At 42.3% G+C, this 24978-nt stretch overlaps 1 protein-coding gene across 10 annotated transcripts in view; it reads left to right on the top strand.

The window, feature by feature from the left end:
- Positions 1–19507, top strand: part of LOC310899870 (serine/threonine-protein kinase PAK 6-like) — a 41405-nt gene extending 21898 nt beyond the window's left edge. For all 10 annotated transcript variants that reach the window (XM_083836864.1, XM_083836870.1, XM_083836868.1 and 7 more), the window contains 8 exons: positions 1993–2201; positions 6728–7345; positions 10504–10995; positions 11268–11401; positions 14141–14267; positions 14461–14586; positions 15263–15397; positions 17392–19507. In XM_083836864.1, coding sequence (XP_083692990.1) covers positions 1993–2201; positions 6728–7345; positions 10504–10995; positions 11268–11401; positions 14141–14267; positions 14461–14586; positions 15263–15397; positions 17392–17559 — 2009 coding nt within the window. In that variant the 3' untranslated portion in view covers positions 17560–19507. The remainder of the gene's footprint in view (positions 1–1992; positions 2202–6727; positions 7346–10503; positions 10996–11267; positions 11402–14140; positions 14268–14460; positions 14587–15262; positions 15398–17391) is intronic.
- Positions 19508–24978: the final 5471 nt, after the last annotated feature.

Raw genomic sequence — 24978 nt, 5'->3', positions numbered from 1 at the left:
ATCCCACAGAGGGGGTTAAATTCAGATAGCCTTGGGTCTATAAACTCTGTTCAAAGCAAGACTGGACTTTCACACAATTTATTTCTAACAGTGTCTAAGTCCCCTTCTAGAAGCTTTCTGACCAAAAAAGTCTGAGTACAGATGGGTAAGCAGAAAATTGTCAGTGGAAGGGGGAAGAACATGTACTTTTTTTTTTTTGGGGGGGGGGAGGGTGGGAGGGGAGATTTCCTGCTGGTGGATATATATTATCTAAACTAAACCTGCACAGCTTATTCCCAAACTAGAAAGACTAGAAAGCTTTAGCATTAAAGTACCTAAAGTGTTTTGGCAGTCTGCTTTGTCTAATCTCTTATGGATCTCCTTACTCAGTCCATCCTGATGCTGAGCTCTGGAGCACACCTGATCCAATGCATCCACAGAACTGTCATTTGCCCATTAAACATATTTCCACAACAGTGGAAAGTTACAGAAATATTCCAGTTATTACAGAAGTATTCCAAGTTACATTTTTAGAAACTTACAACTTTAGAGTCATCAAACCATTTCACAGAATCATAGAATAACTCAGGGGAGAAGCCACTTCAAGAGGTTTGTAGTCCAACCTTCTGCTCAAAGCAGGGTCACCTTTGAGATCAGACCAGGTTGCTCAGGGTTTTGTCCAGTCTGTTCTTGAAAACCTCCAAGGATGGAGACTGCTCAGCCTGCCTGGGCAACCTGCTCCAGTGCTGGACTCTCCTGTCATGAAAAAGTTTTTCCATCTACCCAGTTGGGACCTTTCTTGTTTCAGTTTATGACTCATCTCTCAGACTCTCACCAGGCACCTCTTTGAAAAGCCTGGCTCTCCATAGAAAACCTCCGTACTTCTGAGCTGTTTCTTCCTGGAAAGGGCAACGTCCCCCTCACCTCATCTCTTCCCTGTCTGTCTTATCTGAAGAAGTTGTGCCCATCCCTTGCAGTTCTCCAGCTATTCAGGCTGTCCCACTGTGTCTTATTCTACCCATGTTGGAGTTAAGTGACCACATGCAGAGTGCTGATTCTTTCTTTTCCTTCATATGTTCCCAATTTCAGAACAGTGTAAAACTTTTGGCTTTTGGTTTATCTACATCTCTTTTTTGGATGTAAATTCAGGTTTTGAACACCTCCTGTGTTTGGATATACTTAAGTGTTAGCTGATTTTGGCTTGCTGTAATTGTAAGGACTATTACAGAAATTGTATCTCTCAGCCCTCAAGGGAAAGGAGTCTTATGTTTTTTCATTTTACCTTCTTCAGCTACTTGCTGGCAGAATTTTGTGTCCAGCTACCACTTCCTTTCTCTCTCAAAAGCCCTTGCTTCTATGCTAGAAAAATGAAGATTCAAAATCTGTCTTGGGCAGCTCTTCCTTTGACAACAACTCTGTTGCCTTTAAATGCGACTCAAACGTGTATTACTTATTTGTAGTAGTCTTAAATAACCAGTGAGAGGACAACCAGAGCCCTGTTTGTAAGCACCCGTAATTCCAGGTTTGTAGCGCATCAATATTGTCTTAACTGGCTGGACTCTAAAGCCAAACCTTTCACTTAAGTACAAACCTGTAAAATATAAATGTGTATCTATTATGTGTATTTTAATTTTTTATGATAGGCAAAATGAATTTGTAGAAATAAAGAGGAGTTCAGCTATGGATGTAATAGGTATCCTTTTTTTTCCCCCCTCTGAAATAGAACCACTGTTTCACAGTGGAAAGAGCACTAAAAAGGTCACCAGCAGTCCTAGTTCAGCTATTGACCTGGTAGGTGTTCTTGCACCGGCCATTGCTCTTTTATTGCTTCTATTTCCACATCTGTAAAAAGCAGATGATCCTGTCAGCTCCATTGTTGTCCAAGTGCTTGTCACTGAAGAATGCTTTTAATACAATATAATTAACTGATATAATCAATATGTGATGTTACTGATTGGGCAGATCGCATCTAGACATGCAAGAGCACTGACTACATTGCCATCTCTGATTCAGGCACCATGTTCCGCAAGAAGAAGAAGAAACGCCCTGAGATATCAGCTCCGCAGAACTTTGAGCATCGTGTCCACACTTCATTTGACCCAAAGGAGGGCAAATTTGTGGGCCTACCACCTCAATGGCAGAATATTCTGGACACGTTGAGGCGCCCCAAGCCAGTGGTAGACCCTTCAAGGATCACCCGGATGCAACTCCAACCTATGAAGGTAAGAAAGGAAGACTACTCTTTCCTCTTCCCTGGGCTAGGAGGGAGGCCAAGCTGAGGTAATGTCTCCAGAACCCCATATACATTCAAGAAAGGCTAAGGTTGGGGCCTGTAATGAGTTCAGTGGACAGCAGTGGTCTGGGCTTTGATAACACTGCTTTTTTTTTTTTTTTTTTTTTTGAGGAGATAGTAAGTTCATCAGAAATAAGGACCTCAGTATCCTTAGTTGCAGTAGTGTCACTGTTCAAATAACCAGCTGGCTGCCTGTCACTGGAACAGGGACCTGTGAAAGCTCGCATGGTAGCTGACAGGGACTCGGATACATTCAGCTGTTGTACAGGGAAGTGAAGAGGAGAGTTCGTAGAGAGACCTGTTTTAGCAAGTTTGTCATTCTCGTGGGTGAGCAAATATGGCTGGTAATTAAGTTGACAGGGAAGCCTGAGTGGGAGAGAGCGGGGTAGCACTAGCTTGCAGTTCGTGGATGTCTAAGTGAATGAGAGAGAACGGGGAGCAGGACTATGCTTGGGTTTAGGCTAAAAGGCTTTATAAACCAGCAGTTTTAACAGAAAGTGCAGCATAGTAAACAGGAGAATTTCCTTAAAGGAAGTCCTTCAGTAAGGAGAAAAAGGTTACTGATCCTTGCAGATGGGTGAATTTAGATGGTTGTCTTGCTTGGATGGCGGTTCATAATGGTCATCTGGAGACTGTGTGCTCATAAATGTCTGCAGGGACCTGGTGTGTGAAGAGAGGCAGATTCACGATGGCCTCTTGGAAAAGGGAATGAAAGATGGTGACAGAATTACTGTGTTTAAAGTCTTGCTAGCCTGTGGGAACTTATTGTTCTTGGTTAGAAGAATGTTACAAGAGCCTAAAAAGTGAAAAGTATGTTGTAAAATAGAGATATTACTACTTGGATTTTGGGAGGGACTTAAAAGAACATAGCTGTCTATCTAATGAATATATTTAGCCTTTTGTGTATAGATGCCTAAAATGGACTAAATGGGACTACATTTTAGTATAATACAAGTAGTAATGCAAAACTAAACCTGCAATTTAAATGGCACATCAGGATCTTCCAGCAGAATGCTGATTTATAAGGGAAAAGCTTGTTCAGGAAGAACAGGTAAAATAAAAAGGGTATTGTCTTTGTTTTATGGTGTCCCGAATCTGCTTTGAGGTTCAAAATGTAGTAGGAGACAGAACTGCAATCCAGAGAAGACAGAAAATGTGTAATAAGAGACCAACTTGTTGAGATCAGGAGCTCTCTGATGAGCTTAAACTGCAGGAGGATTGCTCAGAAAAGTGGAAACTAGGTCAATTTATAATGGGCAAATGAAAAAGAAATTTATGTAGGGACAAAACTGGAAGGCCAAGGCACAAAGAGAGATGTTATTCTCAGAGAACATAAAGAGCACTAAGGAAACATCACAAGTACACTAAGGAGGAGGGGAAGGGGAATGAAGAAAAGAATTAGTTCACTGCTCATTGTGGAAGAAAGTTAATAACAGGTGACACTGAGAACTCTTAAATGTTTAATGTCTTTCTTCAGGAAAAGGTTAACTGATCAGTTGGCTAACAACACAAGCACAAAAGGATAGGAACTCAGGCTAAAATAAGGGAAGAACACATGAGACTTTTTAGATAAGTTAGATATTTCCAAGTCAGCTGGGCCTAATAAAATTCAAGGAATTACAGATCAGTCAGAGTAATTTCAATTCCCGGAAAGAAACTGGAACAAATAGGCAAGTAATCTATTTGCAACCACTTCCTAGAAGATAACAGGGAAGTAGCTAGTAGCCGGTGTGGATTTATCAAGAACAAGCCAATCATGGCAAGCAACCCAATTTCCTTCAATGACAAGGTAACAGGCTTTGGGTCAGGGAGAAATGATGGATCTCTCCTACAACTTGAGTTAGGCTCTTGACACTGTTGCTTATGACATTTCCAGGGCAAACTGGACAAGTTTTTCTTAAGTATTTAGGAAAAGTATACTCGAGGAATACTTTGAGGCATCACTGTCAAATATAGAAATGTCCACAAAGAGTGGAGAAATTGGAATTTTTCCTGAGTCTGATACTGGTCAGTACTTTCATCTATGACTTTTTATATCTGTAGATGGTAAAAGCAAGAAGTAGTTGCAAAATTTTTAAGAGAACAAGGTTAGAATGCCTAATAGTCTTTAAAAACTGCAAAAGACTCTTAAATGAATACTTTTTTTTTCCCAGTAAGTCCAGGTGCAAATACGCTTTTAGATTGCATTGTATAGTTGATTATTCATGTTAAACTTCGCTTGAACAAATTCCTGTTCAATGATACCAATCAATGGTAAGATAGATATATATATATATATATATATATATATATATATTTCTAAGTGCTAATAGGCCCTGTTAAGCTGAGCCATTATACATAAGGTTCTGGATTCAGCTTTCATAGTGTGTATGGTTTTTGTTGTTGTTTGTTTGTTTGTTTTTTGACATGTACTGTGTGTGGCTTGTAAAAGGTCACTTTTCTTTTTAAAAATATCACTTCTAGATCTTGGTCAGTAAGACAGGATGTCTGTAAGAGCATTCCATATAGGTTTGCCTCAAATTTAGATGCTTATTCATTAATCTGATGCAGTCTTTAAATATGGCTGCAAAGTACAGCTAACTCCCATCTTCACTGTCTGCAGGGGATAGGACTGACTTCATGGGTTGGAAGTACAACGGGAGTGACTTAGTCTAATTTTGAGATGTTTTTGTCTAAAATATAAGGTGAACAATTTAATGGATTTTCTGAAGAGGCAACAGCATCTCTTCTTGGAGACTTCTTATTTTGTGAACATGCTGGACGGAAGTCCTTTCTGGAATGATTTTTGTCCCTCTACTTTGGACTACTTGGCATCTTGAGATTTCTTTTAACTTTATTTTGAGCTATTCTTTTTCCAAGTTTGTAGAAACATTGAGCACATCAGTGAGCTGTGGAGGAGGGCCTCTTTCTCTCCCATCTTCCCTGTGCAAGCATGTGCAAGGGTGTGGAGGCATCCTGCTGAGGGCTGTGTTACTTAGGGACATGAACATTCCATCTGTCCTTGCTCAGACTCATTTACGATCTTGTGCTCTTAACTGAGTGCATTACTGAAGTAACCTGATATGTCTTAAGTCTCTAAAGCATGAATTGGAGTGCAGAGAAGACTCTTCCCACCCCAACGACAAGTTTAAAAGACTGGGTTTCTTTATTTCTGGCATTTTTTTCCTACCATGTTTTGTGCAAAAATGATGGAATCAGGTTGAGGAGTTAGTGCCTTCAGTGTGTTATTTACTTGACAGCAGCTTGGGCCACAGAGGAAGGTGCATGTATATGGTGAGTGAGATATATTGCTACAATAGGACTGAAGAGCAGAATTTTCAGCTGCAGGTGATGTTGTGTATGCAGTGTTATGAGTTGGATTATTCTTTCTTGACCTTGTTTGACAAAATCTTTCTCTTTGCCTTTTGTTCCCAGACACTGAGCAAGCCAGGTGCATTTCATGCACTGTGGTGGCATTCTGTTGAAATTACTGGAGCTGCTGTTTTGTACCAGCTAAATATTAGGCTTGGTGTAATTAATTCAGCATCTTTAGAAGATCCCCAGAGTTCAGTTAGCAAACAGGAGATTGCCATCACTCCAGGGAAGGATTTTCCTCAGGCAGAGATTCATGAAAATGCAGGAGTGATTCTATGCTGTGAATTTCTGTGAAGAAATGAAACATTTTGGTTTCCAGCATTAAAAAAGCTTCTGTAAGCATTTCAGTTCTAGAATAAACAAGGTAGAGCGCTATGTAATATAATGACAGCTTCAAGTGTCCTACTTCTGTAGTGCTGTTGCTTGCTTGGATGGAAGCCTTGTTCTCCACCACTTGCTTACAAGGCATTTGTGAGCTGGTGTGACCCTTTGTTCATCATTTTTAATTATAATAGCTTGGCAGAACAGAGGAGAAATACAGCATTGGAACAATGTGGTCTTCAGTGGTCAAGATTAAGATGCATTAGCAAAAACAGTAGACAACCAGACTAAGGGATGCTGATTACAATGGTACTGAGACTGGTAGAGGGGAGTGATGAACCTTATCCTGGAATGGCAAGGTGATTCTTGCAGATAGAGCTTGCGGCATGCTCTAACTTCTTTGGAGAAGTATTAGTTCTCAGGAGCTTGTTGAGCCTAAGTTAGTGATGTAGTATGGCACAGGAGGGAGTGCTAAATACTCCCTGTTTTGCTCTAAGGTTGTCCTTTAGGATGCAAGTGCAGCAGCAGGATTCACTGTTCTGGCTGAAAGCACTGCTGCCTCTGTTAAATAAGCATGTCACCCAGTGATTCATTTTTTTTTTCTCTCAGTAAAGGAAAATTAAATTTTTCTGTCCTTTTATTATTATTATTTTTTAATTTACTTTACTAAATTCCCTGGGTCTGCTTTGGCTAGACAGACAAAATCTAAACTTTGTCAAGATTAACTGAACCTCAAATTGTAAATCTCTAACTTTTCCTCCTGTTCTCTCTGTTTCACAGACAGTGGTGAGAGGCAGCACCGTGGAAGTGGAAGGCTATATCTCTGGGATACTCAACGATATCCAGAAGCTTTCTGCCATCAGTTCCAACACTCTGAGGGGAAGGAGCCCCACCAGCAGGAGGAGAGCTCAGTCCCTTGGGCTCCTGGGGGAAGACAGACCCCCAGACATGTATCTTCAGAGCCCTGAAGCAGACTGGGCAGACAGATATGGAAACTACCTCAATTGCAATGGTGGGACCAAGGTGACCCGGAGGCAGACTATGTGGCCTGATTACAAACCCAGACTGGATGGACAGTCTCATCCCAACGGTATGGTTACAAAAGCCCAGTCCCTTGGGCCTTCGGAGTTCCAGGGTGCTGATGGCAGCTGCCTCCAGCGCACCTCTGGTCTGCAGCACATGCCTGCTCTGCTGGGGGAGAGTGACAAGATGGGAAAAAAGAGCTCAGAAGAGTGCTGGCCTCAACCTTGTCTAGTACGACAAGCAAACTCCAGGCCCTCAGGAGAGGGCAGCCCTAGCTCCAAATCAAGGGAGAACAGCTTGAAGAGGAGGCTGTTACGCAGTGTTTTCCCCTCCTCCAGCAGCTCAAACAAGTCAGGCCCTTCCCTGCACATAAAGGTACAGTTATTCCTTATTTTTAAGTGAATGAATGCAGTGTTGACTTTAGAGTTCCAGAGGTTACTTAAACAGTGGAACAAATTTAATTGCAAACAGTGCACAAACAGCTGTTACTGTCGTGATTAATGCTGGAATCAAAATAGTCCTGGCCAGAGGAAACATATACTCCTAGGCTTCACAGCGTATACTGCTAGGCATAGCTCAAAACAGCAGCACTATCTCCATCAGAAAGCCTTTTCAGTGGAGCTGTACATGCAGGGGTGTAAGGTGGGAAGGAGATAGTGGACTTACTAATTTTTGCCCTTTTGTATTTGTAAAGGCATAACTTAAATACCCTTATACTAACATAAATGTGCCTTTGCTATTCGGGAAATTTCCATAATTTACATTAGGAATGTATTATTTTGCCTGTGCAAAATACGACTACTTCAGGGGAGTCTGGTGGTTATAGCTTATCTGCCAACTCGCCTAGAACAGGAATGTTTGCATCAGCACCCACAGTACTGTCAAACAGGAAATCTGACTTGGGTTTTGCTGCAGATGGGACAGCTCATAGCTACGTCTCCCCCAGGAAAGCTACCCTGAATGAGTGACTCACTTATTAATCTATGAGAAAAACTCCAGGTCCTTTTACTAGATAGGAAATACAGCCCCTCAGGCCACTGCTTCTAATTCATCACAGACTAACCTAGCACTCATTGTCCTTGCACAGCTGTTGAGCATTTTTAAAGGCTGTGCTGTGCTGGTGCTTGGCCAGGCTAATTTCTTGCAGGCGTGGAGTCCTGAACTCAGAGGAAGATGACAGGAACCACTGGCCCAACAAAACGGATTGCTCTAATGTATGTTGCAAGCTCTAGCCCAGCTTGTTGCAGGAACACTTGCAGTTTGCATAAGGATCAGGCTCAAGGCTTTCCAACGCAGCCTTCTCCCTGAAGATTCCCTTCCTGAGGGAGTGGGGTTTTGGAGGAATGCAGTTCTTCTGTAGCACAAACCATACTTCAATGCTGTCTCAGTGACTCTAGGCTGATCTGTACTGGCTGGAGGCCTGTCCCTGAGTGCTTAGGAGGACTAACCTCTTCTTTCTTCTCTGGCAAGAGTGTCTTTACCATGCCTCTGCACTTTCACAAGGAGGAGCAGAGGTTACTGGCCAGATAGCACGTGTGCGTGCATGTGCTTGGGTGTGTTTTGAACTCGAGCTATTTGCGAGAAGAGTAAGAAAGACCTTGAGGTTATCTAGTCCATCTCCCTGCTCCAATGAAGGATCTGTGCCATCACTGGCAATTGTTTATCTCCAGTGATTAAAACTGGAATCTCCCTTACAAATGGAGATGATGGTGTGCAGCTGTGACATTTAAGAAATGTCTAATTGCAAAAGAAATGGAGAGGGGATATCTGACTGAAAATGGGGGGGAGTGTGCCTTGACAGGCTGCCGGTGGTCACTGTGGGAAGGTGGAGGGCTCTCTCCTTTTGGTGTGGCATGGGGGGGGAGAAGCGGGAGAACAGTGACACATCAAAATGTCCAGCGACTGCAAACGTGTGTACAGGGGCTTTCAAATAACCAGAGCAGGAAATAATACTTACATGTGGTTAGACAAACATGTGTGAGCTTGCATGCGAGTTGTGCCCTTTTGCCTGCTCTAGGTTATATAAAACTTTTTTTTTTTTTTCCTCCCTCCTGAGACAAAACAAGAGTTGGGAAATAGATATTTCGCTGCCATGAGCATGTCTCCACAGAACTGCAGGGGTGGAGCTGGTAAATGAAGAGGAAGTAACTTCTGACAGGCAGTTTGTGTTTGTGCACTCCAGCACCACGGTGCCAGGACCTGCTAAATCATACGTTCAGGGGCTGTGTGCATATGAGAATGAGCTGTGCATGTGCTTGGCTTATGCAGATTTTAGTGTTCTCAGAAATCCTTGATTTTTAAAAAAGCAAGGTGGATGTAATTAAATTCTATACAAATATTTTCTGAGAGAAAAATGAATGTTCTTTTAAAAATTTCTCTGCCACAAATCTTCAGTTCCCATGCCCATATTATTAGCTTTATTAACAACCTGTCTGGATTGTAAGAGTAAAAAAGCCTGTTGCTTTGAAGTTCTTATTTGTCCTGTAATACGAATGGGTGGTTGGCTCTTTCCGAAGCGCTATGTTGTCAGATCCACTATTACTGTAAATATGACGAAGTATAATGCATTTTATACCTAACCTGCTAGATGTTTTAATTAGTCAGCATTTTGAGGATGAGTACGAGTGCTTCAAGACTTCTCCTTCTTGGGAGACCGATTGTAGTGCTAGCATGGGAATGCATACCCTGAAGCCACGTTACCGCAGGCTGTGATCTTACTACATCTCATAAAATAAACAGGGTTGGGCCGGCTTGGTACTTGAGTGGGAGGTCTCCAAAAAGCCTCGAGTACTTCAGGAAAGAGCACTGCTAACCCCAGTTCATCGGAGACCAGTTGTAAGCCCGTGGTGTGGCAGGTGGCTCCGTGCAGCTGAAGTGCTGCTCTGGCCATCCGCAGCTGTTCTGGTTGGTTGTGCTTTTCCCAAAACAGAGGGCTAATTCTGTGCCTGATCGACAGGAATGCTCTGCAGGTACCAGTGGAAAGTGTAGGGAGAGTTTTCCGTAGGCAGAGTGTAATTACCCGGAGGGAATTAGGCCAAGACATCAAAGTGATTTACAGCTTTGGCAGGAATCCTCTTTCTTTTTGTGTATAGGAAGATCAGAGGAACAGAGGGATAAAGGATTTTCAAATTTTCTGCAACTCGGGTTGCCCCTGAGTTTTGGTGGCAAGGTTGAAATGCTTTTTAGCAGACTGCTGGTTCTGTGTGTGTGTGGGGGGGTGGATTTGTTTGTTTTAAGCATGAGCTGATATCTAGCCCTCTGAGAACAGAGCTCCTGCCATATCTTGGAGGTCCTTAAAGCATAGCATCCATCCTTTAGCCAGTTCTTGAAAATCAACAGCCATGTGGCTTCCCCTAATCATGCAGAATATGCTGGGCAGGCCTGGAGACAAGAACATAGAGCTCTTAACCTAGAGCGCTTTGTCTGCTGCAAAATGCATTAGGACAGAGTGGCATAAGATGAAGCTGATGCCTGCCACTTAATCTAACCAGCATTTTTTCTTTCTTCTGCTTTCATATTTGTTCTTCCCATAGCCTAATGCTTTCTTCAGACCCCAGCAATGGGGTTCACCCCACAGCCCTGCAACCAAAGCCCAGTCTCTTCCACCAGATCAGCCTGCGTCTGACTTCCCCAGGATGATTTCGGAAGCTGGAACTCCCCAGAAATCCCCAACCATGGAGAAGGCGATCGCAGTGCCCCAAGGCAGGCCGTCACCAGCAGGGTCTCCGAGAAATCGTCAGACTCAGACGAGTTCTAGCAACCTTCACCTTCCCCAGGACTCTTCTGTGAAAGGGCAGCCGGCCAGTGAGGACCCAGTGGTTGTGACTCATGAGCAGTTCAAAGCTGCCCTTAGGATGGTAGTGGACCAAGGGGATCCCCGGACATTGCTGGAGAACTATGTAAAGATTGGTGAAGGGTCCACAGGTATCGTCTGCATTGCTCGAGAGAAGCACTCAGGGCGTCAGGTGGCAGTGAAAATGATGGACCTGAGAAAGCAGCAGCGCCGGGAGCTCCTTTTTAATGAGGTAAACGTAGAGAGGTGGGGTTCTCTGTCCACCACAAAGCCATGGTAACAGTAAATGTGGTTTTAAAAAACAAAACAAACAAAAGAAAAAAGGGGGGGGGGGGGGCAGGAGACATCTTTTTAACAGAATTCTGCTAGTACCAAGGTAAAGAATGACTGCAGGGACGAAGGCTACTGCATTGTACTTGTAGAGTTCCACATATTTGCTTTGTAGGTAGGATTAGATTTTATAAGTTGTGGCGTGGTGGTCAGTCGTTCCCTGTGTTTTTACAGGTGGTGATAATGAGGGACTATCAACACGTCAACGTAGTGGAGATGTACAAGAGCTACCTCGTGGGAGAGGAGCTCTGGGTGCTGATGGAGTTCCTGCAGGGGGGAGCCCTCACAGACATCGTGTCTCAGATCAGGTACGAAGCAAAACCCGAAGTATCAGTGCTTATGTGTCCACCTCATAGACAACAAAAGAGTGGATATTTATGGGAAGAATAGTTTCCCTCAGAGCTCTTGTGATGCTTGTGAGTGCAGTGCCCTAAAACTGCTATGCTTCGTAACTGTCATCCATTTGAAGCATTCAGACCTGCTTCTGGTGTTGAAGGGAACTTGTTACCATACTGATCTCTTTAGATACTCACTGTTTATCTCCTTGATAACCTCCCCTGTAAAACACAGTACTTATAAAAAGTATCTTTTATTATATCTGTTGTATTTTGGCCAGGAAGCTCACTGAATAACTATTAAAGAATGTGCAAATAGTTTGACATGGTACAACCTTAGTGAGGTGGAATTTGTGGCTAACTCCTCTGGGGAAGTGCAGCAGATCCTTGAGGTCTGGGCGCCTTCCCAAATTTCACTGCCTAAAGATAGCAACTACTGGACACTCTCCTAAATTTGTTTTTGTATCCACACCACTTCATATTCATTAATGCCCAAAGCATTTCTGTAGGGTAAAGAAATTGTTCTCAAATGCCCTCTTCAGAGTCCCACTCTCAAAGAGTTTTGGTGATGTGTTTATGAGGACAGTGTCTTACCTGCCCTCGCCCAGCTGCTGAGCAGTCCTGCAAGGCTGTAAACTGGCACAGGGAGCTCCAAAGAAAAGACTGACCAAAAGTTTCTGTAGAATGAGCTTTCCTCTTTTATAAGATTCAGAATATTAATTGGATTACAATTAAGTTGTATTGCTAATGCTAATTGTATTTACTTTTAAAAATTTTGGAGACGTTTATCTGGCCAGCCCACCAATTTTTTGATCAGAGGTACATCTCAGGGACTGAGAACCAAGGTTTCACTAAAAGTCCTGTATGTGCTCCTGCACAGGAAACAGAACGTTTAGTCCTGAAAAGTGCTGAGTCCTGGCATTGCAGAGCCAGTGAACCTCTTGTAGCTCTTAGCTGGTATTAGTAGAGCCAATGGAACTATAATTTAAAACAAAGCAAACAAAAAAAAAAACCCACAACATATTCTAGAAAGAGTTATGAAGTGTCTATGTAGTCTGTATCCACCATTGAGACAGAATTACATCATGGGATGTCAGCATAGATGTTATTTTACAAAGCCTTCCTTTGAACCCTTTAATGAATACTTGTTTTTCCACATAGTGGAAACAGGATCTGTTATAACCATAACATTTATCAAAAGTAAGCTGAAAGCGTTTATCATTATTTCACAGGGAGGAAAACACCGTCATTCCCCTCATTAAATACTTGCTGAAGGTGATAACTGATTTGCATCTCCAGGAGTGATCTAATCCCCTAGTAATCTCTCTTACACTATGCAATCACTTGACTGAAACCAAATTCCTTACATTACAGGCTGAAAGTATACCCCTTTTTATCTTCTAGAATCACAAAGCTCAGAAGAGTATCAGCTTTCCCTATAGCTCATGCTATATTCAAAGTAAAAAACATTGTTTCTGAATAGGTTAGGTTCTGTACTGGGGTAGTCTTTGTACCTCTCTCTTCAGAGGTTAAATTGTAATGGCAAAAGTAGCCCCCTGCCATCCTTCAGATACATTTCTGACATAGACATGGCACAGTGCAGCCAAAATACGCAGTGTCCTGCTCAGAGGGTCACTTTTGTAGAATGAGATGTGGAATAACAATCAAGCACTGGAAATATGAATTTCTCAGGTGATGGTGCAACCTCCTTCCTAAATGTATAGAAATTGCTCTTACCTGTTCAGAAAGTGCTGTGTGCTCTGCACAGTTCTACATTTCGAGCTCTCTTTTTTCCTCAGTCTTACCGGCAGACATGGATTTGAAGAGTTATCATTTCCATGCCCTCAAATAAGAGTGGTTTGAAATAACTGCTAGAGACAGGCTGAGAATCAAAAGTACTCAAATAGGGGCCTTCAGTGATTCTTTGAAGTACGTATCTTCTAGCATTCCTCGGTGTACATGTGCAGAAGCCATTGCCGCTGGCCACAGCTACAAGAGATAATTTTCATTTCTGCCCTTTTTAACTTACATTTGATCATGAAGGTTCTTGTGTTGGTAGTCCACATAGCAGGAGTTTCTAAAGAGTTTCTTGGTGTTTCATATGCAGAAGTTTCTAAGGAGTTTCTTGGTGTTCTTACACAGTGTGCTAACAGATTACTAATATTCAGGAATGACAGCATCTCCACCTATTTGTGCTACCTTTAGTTAGGTATAAGACTATCCACGCTGTCTAGCTGCATGAAATCTGCAGGGGATCCCCCATTCTCTATAAAATTACTTGTTTAGATCCTTACTGCGTAAAGTTGCACAATAGGCCTTGTGAACAACAGCTTCACTATATGTGCTTAAAAGAAAAAAGCTGTCTCAACAGTTCCTGTGGCATCTTGGCGTGAAGAAGCAGTCTTGCACATCGCAATTGTTTGAAACAGCATGTTGCTTGATGAATTGAGATACCAGATTTAAAATGCAATTTCTCTGAATTAGACTTATTAAAGTTTTAAGTTGCTAATCATGAAGACAAAAATGTTTTCAACAGTAAAACACAGTTGTAAAAGAATAGAAAAAGAGGGAGAGAGTAATGGTCGTGGGGAACCAAAATACCTATGTGCAGCTCAACTTCAAAACTGTGTGGTGCCTTTACACAGGACTTGTGAGTTAATGCTATCCACAGAAGAGTATAATGCAGTTAAAAACCTATGTCCTTAATTTCAGGCTAAATGAAGAGCAAATTGCAACAGTGTGTGAATCAGTGCTGCAGGCTCTTTCATATCTTCACTCTCAGGGGGTCATTCACCGAGACATTAAAAGCGACTCTATTCTGTTGACACTGGATGGAAGGGTAGGTTTCCTCCGAAAAATTGTTTCCTGTCTTCTGCTGCTGTAGCTTTAGTCTGTCTCCTTATTTCCTTTCTGTTCTCAGTCTCTTGTTTATACCTCATTCTCTTACTCCTTTTGTATTCTTTATCTTTGGTGCTTCCCTCCACATAGCTTAGAAATTATTTTAAAGTTTGGTTGTTTTTCTTTTTGCACAGGTCAAACTCTCAGATTTTGGTTTCTGTGCTCAGATCAGTAAAGATGTACCCAAAAGAAAGTCCCTAGTAGGTACGCCTTACTGGATGGCTCCAGAAGTTATTGCAAGGGTACCATACACTACTGAGGTAAGGGACCACTTTCCTAATATCAGAAGAGGTAGCAAATGATATTCTGAGGTGTCACACTAAAATATTAGGCTCTCCAGGAAAAGCATCTAGGATCTATTTAAAATAGAACTATAACTATGATTGCAGATATGATTGTGATGATATCAATTTGACCTAAAGCAATAAAAATAAATAAAGTTAAAAAAAAAAAAAAACAAACACGTTCAGCTTCCTGGAACAAGGTGTAAACCTACTCTATTTTTATACCTGAAGGTTGGCATAGGCCTGTATATGCTGTAGTGTTGACAGATGTTAGCAAGGAGCAGCCTGCGATGTGATATGGATCAGTAAATCAATCAATGCCGTGAGGGGTGGGGAGGAGAGCAGGGAAGACACACATGGGAGCTCTGAAATTATGGGCAGGTGGCAGCAGACTGATTAGTTTTGTTTACCGACCGACCAGGTGTAGCACAAGCAGTTACTTGCAGACCTTTGCATGTTGCAACACCGGCATGGATCAGTGGAAAGCTGTCTTTGTTAAATGGCAGTAAGGGATCCGGTAGCATTAAGTGGGGTAATGGTTTATGCTCTCAGTAAGATTTGTTGTGGAAAGGGTGTTGTAGCCTTTGTGAAAGCAGCATAGTGAGGACCTGTTGCTCTGAGCTGTGTATTGATGCAACATTGGCTCCCACAGGTGGATATCTGGTCTCTGGGAATCATGGTGATAGAGATGGTGGATGGAGAACCCCCCTATTTTAGTGATTCTCCAGTCCAGGCAATGAAGAGACTCCGTGACAGTCCTCCTCCCAAACTGAAAAATTTCCACAGGGTGAGCATACCAGCAAAGCACTTGTGAACCTGATGATTATCATGGGGAAACATCCATACCAGCTGTTCCCTGCAAGAGCTGGCTGTGAAAACGGTCTTGCTAGAACATGTTTCTTGGGGAACTTCTTTGGACCTTCTTTGCCTCAGTGGATGCAAGCTGCTGCTGACAGCTAGTGGCTGGTTTGGGAAACAGTCCTAATAATGTAAAGTCACTAGGGCATAAACCTAGTAATGCAAATCAAAGCTGCTTCTAATGGAGGCAATAGTTAGTATCTTGCTGTTGTCAATAGAGTAGCTCATCTTCTAGGGAAATAACTAGGAGGATCCTTGCTCTGGAGAGTTTCCAGCTTAGCAGCTTTCAGGAATACAGAGGCTGTGTTATGGTCAGAGCAAGAGAGCTCAAAACAAGACAGCAGCTCACTGGGGACGCTGCAGCTGCTTTGAAGATTAACTCAGCTTCATGGTTTCTTAAGAAAAACTAGTAGTGACATAAGAAATGCAGTGATTACCTTTTAGTCATCACTTAGAGCCATCCTCTTTTCATTTCAGTCCAAGCCTCTAAGATCAAATAGCTTCTGCAGCATTCCGAGCTATGCGGCCTTTCCAATTAATCAGAATATCTGCAGCTGCTAGAACTGAATTATTTAACAGAGTAGGCTGCTGAACTAACAGCATACACTCAAACATCAACAGCTGCTGTCTTTCCTATTTGCCTTTGCAACACTAATTGAAGTTTCAAGGTCACATTCTGAACCCACTTACTTAGTGTAAAGCCAGTTCTGGTCTGGATCGCGCACCTTGATGGGTGAGATGACCCCACCGTGAGCTGTGAGAGCCAGAGCTGTTCATAGTCTTGCTCTGTTCCACTTCATCCTGGGAAGCATACTGGCTTTCAGCAGACCTTTGGATCGACAGGCCTCTGGCCATCCTCCTGTCTCCCTGCTGCCTGCATGGAGCTAAGAGGGCTGAATCCACAGCTGCTGCATTTTGATTGCAGTTAATGGTTCGCTGGGGTCAATTGCTGTAGCATTGGGTGCAACAGACTAAACAGACACCACCTGGGATAATCTTTGCTGGTTTTCTAAAGCATGGGTAGATTTATTGACAGAGCGATAAAGGTTGGATCCCGACATTCAGCTGTGTTGTGCCTTCATCCTCTGGCAATCACAGTGGTTGTTCAAAGCACTCTTGAAATAAGCTGTGCCTCACTGTGAACAGTATTTTGTGATCTTCTAAGTTAACCAGAGCAAGAAAAGTGCCCTCAATCTAAAATGGATGTAATTAGTGACATTAAAATAAATAAATATGCACCAAGTTAATTTTTTATCCATTTTTAATGTTACAGAGGATTACTACCAGCAAGAGATGTGCAGAGCCTTTCAGTGGTTCTTGGGTCTGGCGACTCAGCTGGCCTCAATACCTGTATTTTAAAGGACAGGCCAGCTGAGGTCATACAGTTCTTTTGGTACACTGTTATGTAGTTTCTTAATTTTGTAGCGGCAGCATCAGGTTTCCAGATTCTCAAATCCTACTTGGGTTATATATTTAAATATTTTAAAATATTTTAAGTACCTAAATTTAAGTATTTTTTCCGCATTCTTGTGCCCAGTAAAAGAAGGAATTGCTCAACCCTTCTCACCCAAGTGATGTGCCTTAGGAAGTCTACTGAATTTTTGAGCTGAAATGCAGAAAGGAACAAATAAAATGGGAAACAAAATTAACTTAGATGAAAGGACATGGCAGGCACTATTGTCCTAGTTTGGTGTGCCCCCTTAAAAACAAGCAGCCTGTAAATGTGCCTGTTGGTGACAGACAGTTGTTACCATTATTCCATAAAAAACATGCTCTCTCCTGTTATGTTTCTGTGCAAAAACAGGGCTACAAAGTTGAATTGCACAGGTCCTTTTTAAGCAAACCCACCACAGCAACCTGTTGTCAAATGACCCGTTGCCTCGTTCCTCTACCTCGCTGACTTGGTTGGTTGCTTTTTCACAGACTTCCCCAGTTCTGAGAGACTTCTTGGACAGGATGCTGACCCGGGAACCGCTAGAAAGAGCAACGGCACAAGAGCTTCTGGATCACCCCTTTTTGCTCCAGACAGGACTTCCAGAGTGCTTGGTCCCCCTTATCCAGCAATACAGAAAGCGTACCTCTACCTGCTGACTTCACGTAAGGGGAAAATAGGAGGAAAAAGTAACACTTACAAATAACCAAGAGACCAGGCGGTCTTGTCCTGGGAATGGTGCTCGGAACTTGTCAGTGATCTTCTTACAGGATGAATGTGAATATTGTCCTTGCGGTCTTGGCCTTTGTGGCTTCTCATTTGCTGAAGACAATCAATATGTACTAGTTCCTAATAAGACCAAGTATGTCTCAAGAATAAAGCAGGTATTTCGTGACTTCTGGATTGCTTCTTCCAAAGAAAGGCATTTTTATGCGGAGTCTGAGGTGGTGTATCCGAATGCCTGCAAGTTCCTGTAAACCTTGGCTGCTGACTACTGAACTGGAACATAATTTCCCAGTTAGAAATGTGATCTTTGTTTTGTTAGTTGTACACTGGAGTCTTGAGCTGACCTAAATGTACATTTTGGGGCACAGATGCCTTTAAACTGTCCAACAATGCACAAAGACTTAACAATTTTTCTCTTCTGAGACTTTTTCCACAGATGATTTTAATCTTCAGTTAAATGTGGACCTAGAAAACTGTACATATGTTCCTAGGGAGCAGATGTGATATGTACATATTTATTTTCAAACAGCTCTCTTGCGTCAACATGCTTCTCTTTTGCTGAGGAATATGTATGGTTTAGTGGTCAGTCTTGAATCCATTTCATGATCTTAAACTTTTGGAGGGGAAACCCTTGGAGGCAGGCCTCAGAGTAGACTCTGTGAAGACAATTGTTCTTGCCACCAGGATTTTGTGGTTGAAAATTCATAATATGCAACACCTCCAGTGCTGTTTGGAATGGAGACTCTAGGGAAGCTTATTCCTATTTGTGGTTTCCAGGCAGCTTTCCTTCTGAGTCCTTTCTCACAAGAGGGGCCAAGAAGTGCTGCCCTGAGATAAGTGTGGGGCAGCACATTGGGAATGCTTTAGGGGACAGAATGAAAACATTTCAGCTGTCCTGCATGTCCCAGGAGAGATTTTTATGTTCACGGTGAGGCTGTTTGTTCAGCCTTCGTCTCCCCTGCTTGCTGCTGCAGAACACGGGGAGAAGGGAAATTTTTGATGTATGTTTTGTAATTGGTATCACCTTCCCCACCACCCCTTTGCTGATATGTTCAGAAGGTTTCTGGTTGTCTAAGCAGCTCTCTGTTATTTTTAAATAGATTTAGATATTTTGTATGATACAGTTTCTGATCAGTGAGGTAGTTGAGGTAATTGGACTCTAGGTCAGGATGTAACATTGTACAGTGATGGTGTGCACTTTTGTGAGGTCTTAAGAATATAGTCTTATATGTGGAACTGGGATCCCATTTTGAAAATCAGATACAAATTTATTGGAATTTAAGTTATTCTTGGGACAGTCTTACTGTCTCAGATACTAACCTCATAACCGCATTTTCTTCAGAAGATGTAAATAATCTCTATCCTCTGCTATTTACTCCAGTTACAGATCCTGCTTCAAAATTGAAGCCACAGTTGATTACTTGAAGTAATTTGGGATGGAATTCATCTGCACTGATGACAGTCACCTAAATGGTGGGCACCCAGACTGCAAAGCATATAGGTTGCCTCTGTAGACCATGGTGAGAAGAGCACCTCCAGAGGGTGATTCATCTCCATCATTTTAGATACATGCTGAAGGATGAAATTGCTTTCTCTCGATACCACTCTGCCTGTGGCCAGTAGAGGGATCGTAGGTGGTTTGCCTAGACTGGATGTCTAAGTTTGGGGCTGATGAAGTTAATTGAAATGAATTTGTTTAGTTCTTCCTTAGCTGCACTGGAAAGTTTTTGATGTAAAATGTTTCTGTATTCCAGATATACTGCTTTTTTATGCAAAAGAGCAGGGCTTTAAAGATTTATAATTTGAAACAAATGATCCTGCTCATCTGTAGTTGTGAATCCTTTGCACCTGTGTTTTAAATTAAAGTAGATCTTGATTTATTCACTTGCCTGTTGCAGTGTTGAGATGCTTTCAAATGTCTGTAGTTCAGGGATCAGAGATGTAAGGGAAGAGTGTGGATGTTGAAGTCCAGTGTAACTTATCTATTCTGTGTCTGTGTGGCTTTTAAAACATGAAAAGGTTATAGCAGAAGACCTGGATTCTGAAACAAACATTTCTTGGAGCAAGGGATGACAGCTTTAAGCTTTAATGTTGTTTCTACTTCAGCCCAAGTCTGACTTAAAAACAGTGAAAGGCCCTTGGAAGATTGCATTCAAGTATCTTATAAAATTTTAAAAACTCATTATCATATCTTTGAGGAATGCAGGAAGTATCTATTTTTTCTGTCCAATACAGAATTAAATATGTGATTTTTGTGTGTTCCTCTGTACAGTTCATGCATGGCATATCACCAAGTAATTGCTCCATTACTTAGATGAGTGTGGAACCAAATATAAATCCTAAGATAAACCTGTGGTTGTTATGAAGACTGAAGTGCTCTGTCTCCAGGGCCAACAGTTCCCTCCCCAAGAACTATGCAACCAGTTAAGAGAATTATGATAAGCAGAGCAGGTTTTTAATTTGCATTGCAGCAATGTTCAGGAGCCAGATTTCCTGTATGCTAAGCGATATCTAAGTATATAACAAAATACAGCCTCTGCTCGGAAGAGCTTATAGTCTACTCAGTGGGTAACTATGCTTTGAGATGTTGTTTTCTCTGGATATCGTTCTGTATGTGCTATCAACAAGGTTACACTTGTATCTCTTGTTTTGTGTCATGCTTCTCCTGAATTGTTCCTTTTATTTTTTCTTTCTGCCAGCTTTGCTGGTATTGAGTCTTTTCCATGCTGCCACAGCTCTGGCAATCAGCATACAGTAGGCCTTTGAAGATGGTAGGCTGAATTTATATGAACAATTTGCTGAATCAAACAGGGAGTCTGCGACTGCTGTCACCTCCCAATTGCACTTGTGTGTATATAATGGTGCTTGTCCTCCTCAAACAGGGCTCTATGCTATCGACTGCAGCAGCTTATTATCCCATTCATTTCAGAATGGGACAAATCTTTCCCTAGAGGCCCCTATCTTTTAACCACTGATTATAGAAGGACCCTAGGTGAAATGAGGCTCCCAACTTTTAAGATTGTTCAATTTAGTGAGAAGAATCCTATGTTTCTCCCTGTCGCCTGGAGAAAGCATTTTGATGGGCTTTAGGTCCCGGTACATAATAAGCAGTAAATCCTGACTGTGTGGGGATGTATTGGGCAGGGAGAGTGGCTCTAAAATACTGTAGCTATTGTGCAGCACTTCTGTACCTTCTGTAGCAGCAATGGTCATGTCAGCGACATATCTTCATTACAGAGGTAGAAGATAATTTTAGATCTTCAGGTACAAACTGAGCCTGAACTGCGACTCTCAGCTGGACATGGTTTATAGGAAGATTTAGAGCAGCTAGCAGTATGCAGAGTGGCCACTAAATATTTGAAGGTAATGTTTCCTCTAATTGCAGGAAAGGAAGCAGAGAAAACAGCCTGTACAGAAGGATCTGCATCTACTCATCACATAAAACTAATTTGCATTAGCAGTGACTTTCAGGCTTTTCCCTTTTGTCTCTAAAGAGCTCTGAAAATGTGAAGGGCATGGTGATAACAAAGGTGCTAACAGCAGGCCAGCCAGCCGCTGGGAGTTGTGCTTGCCCTAACTTCCCTGCTGCCTCCAGTTCCCAATGGCTAGTGAAGAGACTACAAGGGGAAGATCAGGGAATCTGCCTGCAAAAATGTTAGCCCATAAAGGAGTTTGCATGCTGTGTGTCTTGTTAGTAATGTTCTTTATTTAGAGAGTCCTGATTGTGCTCCTTCAGGTATAGTGTATAACCCATGTTATTTGTGTCCCTTGTTGTGGCTGGAGTCCTTCTTTGCTTAGGAATCTCCATTATTTGATTTTGAAGAATATATTTATTGATATAATCAAATAATTATATATCTTAATATATCTTAAATATCTTAGTATAATCAAATAATATACATTATTTGATTGTTAAGAATATAATAAAAAGTTGGGTCTCCTGAAAAATAAGTATTTTGCACAAAAACATATAGTGGTAAAAAATGAGCTTTAGAATATGCCACATAAAAGATGAAAATATGAAAAGAATCTAAGATAGATCCTAAACCTGCTACTGTTCTCTGTCTGAACAGGCACTGTTCTTGTCTTAATTACCTTGATCTTGGTTTCTGTATAAAACAGCCTCGTTAAAGAGCTCTATCTCATCCAATTACTGTATCTCCCTGTGGTCAGGAAATATCCTTTGGTAAGCAAAAACACGGGCAGGGCTGCACAGCTACCCAAAGAAATCTTCAAAGATGTTTGAATTCTGTAGGAAGAAATATTGCTGGAAGATCAGAAGGTGGCATTTCTATTCCAGAGTTTGTAAGTAACCAATACGCACTGACTCGACGAGCTTCTGTGCTGCTGGAGGGATGGTGTCCCTCAAAACTGGGAAATTATTCCTTGTGCTGTTTGAAAACCCCTACAGTAACATTTGCCCAAAGAACTTTTAGTGCCTTTATCTTACTTTTGTCCATTTCTCATGTTCCAGAAATTTCATCCTCTTTGGTTAGAGCTGGTATTCGGTCTAGAGGAGCATCAGCACACCCAGCCTCTGAGGCATGAAGACTTCAGTGAGGAAACGTGTTGATGCCAAATGTGGTCTGTACCCTGAGATGTGGCTTTGCTTACACTTAGTGATTCTTCTGTATACACTCTGAAAAGTACTTTTAGCTGATTTTTTTTAGCACTGAGTTGTAATGTACATTAAATATTCCACCTATTTTTTATATTTATGCATTTCTGCATAAATCACCTGATAAAGCTGTACCTGTATTTTGTTTAATAGTAGAAGCACAACAGCACAATAGAAGCTGTGATGTGGTTTAAGGGTCGTCATGGTGAGTTTTCTTCCTCAGGCTTCAGACATCACAGGATGCTGATAACATGAATCCAAACTACTAGAGTTAAGTTTTCTTACATCTGTGTCATAGTCTAGCTGAGCTATGATTATTTTTTGAAATGTCCACAGCATTAAAAAGAAGTCTCATTAAGAGCATTTTACTTTGGCATTATATCAGCCCTCATTTTGCCTAACCAATTTATGTTGTCCAAAGGCTGCCAAGAGAACTGATGTTCTGCTTGGAGCTGATGGCAAAAAGAGCTAATAAAGTTAGAAGAGAAGAGTACTGGGCTCAGCCTGCTATATCGACCTCAAAAAGCTCACAGACAGCACAGGAGCTCTCACTGAAGGGAGCTGCTAAAAAGATAAGAGGTCTCCTGATAATGAAGCAGCTGGGGATTTGGGGATTTCTTACAGGTGATGCCGGATGAGCTGGCACAGGCCAGAGGGAAGGGGCTGTAGCTGTGCTGTCCCTCTTTCCTAGGGCTGATGTAGGTGGGGAGCAGCCTGAGACTGAGCCTGCCTGACCTGGCTTAGAGAGACAGTCTTTGTCCTGTTGTGTGCTGCATGGAGGAAGAGGGCTCGTCCTTCCCCTTTTCTCTGAGACTGTGATTAGGGCTGTCCCTGTTCCTATGAAACGTGTTCTTTTTTAGGCAGTGTTGTCATGGGAGAGAGGACTGAAGTCTTCCACTAGCTCAAGCCCTGCTGCTCTGCCCTGGCTTTACATGTATGTCCCTGTAACTTGTATTTATTCTGTTATTCATAATATTCATTTGCTGTAAGGATGTGAGTGCAAAAAACCTAACCCATTGTGCTTTGGAAATGCATGGAAAGGGGGGCACCCCATGTCCACATTGTGTCTGACTGCCCTCCAGAGAGAGAGGAGATGAATTATCCGTTAAAATAACCTCTAAAAAAAATGTCTGGAGGGATTTGGGATGGTCACTATGGACTGGGTGTCTGAAGCTGGGGACAACCCCCTCTTTTAGCCAGTATGAGAGCTGTGTTTCTGCAGTCCTGGGTGTTGTGTGCTTGCAGTAGGGCGGGAAGCACACCAAGCAATTTGTGTGTGTTAAGCAATGCATGCAATGTAATGACATGGAGCAGGTGGGGGCTGTCGTGCCCCTGGAAATACAGTTAGAAACAGCTCCAAACGGCTTTTGTTATCAGCAGTCTCAGGTTGTAAAACGGTGAGCGTTGCTGGTTTATATTTATGCTGGTAGGAAGTTCGCATGTACTTAAGTGCAGTTCCCTGTTTTCCAGCTGCATCCACGTGTGGCTGAATCCGGGTGAGTAATTGCAGGCAGTGTGGTGTGGCTGTTTTGTCTGGAAATAGCAGGTGTTTAGCAGAAACTGGGGAACCCCACTCCAGATGAGTTTTTTCTGGGAGTTTTTTGGGTATGTTTTCCATTTGCAGTCTCCCTTACTGCTGTGATTGCTGTGGCTCTGCTCTGTGTTTTTACTGGGAAAGCAGCCTCTCCTCTTGTGCTGATCCCATTTCTAACACCATCCTTGATCTCCACAGCCAGCTCCACACTGTAGAAAGCAGGGGGCTAATGAATATGAGCTGCAGTTTAGAACTGCCAACACTGCAAGCTGGTTTAATAAAAGATATTAAATTGCTTCCTGGCTGCAGTTCTCCCTTGCTGTGATGTTTATCTTTTTTTTGAAGGCCCTCAAACTTCACAGCACGAGTGAGACTTCAGGGATGGAGAAGCCTATTCTAGAAAAGCAGCAAAATTGTTCTAACTGGAAAGCAGTATTTTATCACCTTCTTCCTGAAGCAAAAACTTCGGTCCTGCAACAGAGAAGGCACTGCTGTCAGCAGAAGGAAAGTGGCCTTTAGTAACGGATATCCATGGCAGAGCCCCGCTGTACGTGTGAAGGAGGCCAACCACCAGTCACGATGAGCTGTGAAGGAAGGGAGCTGAGCCCGTGTTGTGGTAAGCTGGCATTGTTCGGGTCGGGAGGGTGGGAGACGACCACCTGCAAATGTAAGACACTGCAGGCCAGGCCCTGCATTGCTGTTCTGGTATGTCTGTGAAAGGCTTTTCTGTCTCTAGGCAGGCCCTTCGCTAGGCTGAACTAGGAATAAGCCAATGTGAGGAGTGTGAACACACCAAAGTAGTTTTGACTCCTGTTGAAATGCTCTTCTGACTTGTGCTTGTGAGGAGGATGCCAGTACGTGAGAGTCAGGCAAGGTTGCCTGTAATGGTAATCAGGAGTGGTATTTGAGCTGTCAGAAAATGGCTTTGCTAGATTTGGTTATTAAGTACAATAAAGAACGGAATGAACTAGTGCTGAATGTATATGAGAATGATGTAGGGTTTTTTTTATTAAAAAATAAAAAGCCACCTCACTGCATATTTAGTAACTGAAGAAGCTGAATTTGAGGACTGCAGGCGCAGATGGCAGAAAACTCTGGGCATTTGCTGTCTATATTAACATATGCATATGTTGTGCAGCATTTGGGACTTGCACCCATATCTGCTAACCTCAATCAAAGAAAGTAAAAAAGGTGATCCAG

Source organism: Anser anser, assembly GCF_964211835.1.
Source record: "Anser anser genome assembly, chromosome: 5".
NCBI classification, from domain to species: domain Eukaryota; kingdom Metazoa; phylum Chordata; class Aves; order Anseriformes; family Anatidae; genus Anser; species Anser anser.
The sequence above is the reverse complement of the archived record's forward strand: the minus strand, read 5'-3'. Positions and strand labels throughout refer to the sequence as shown.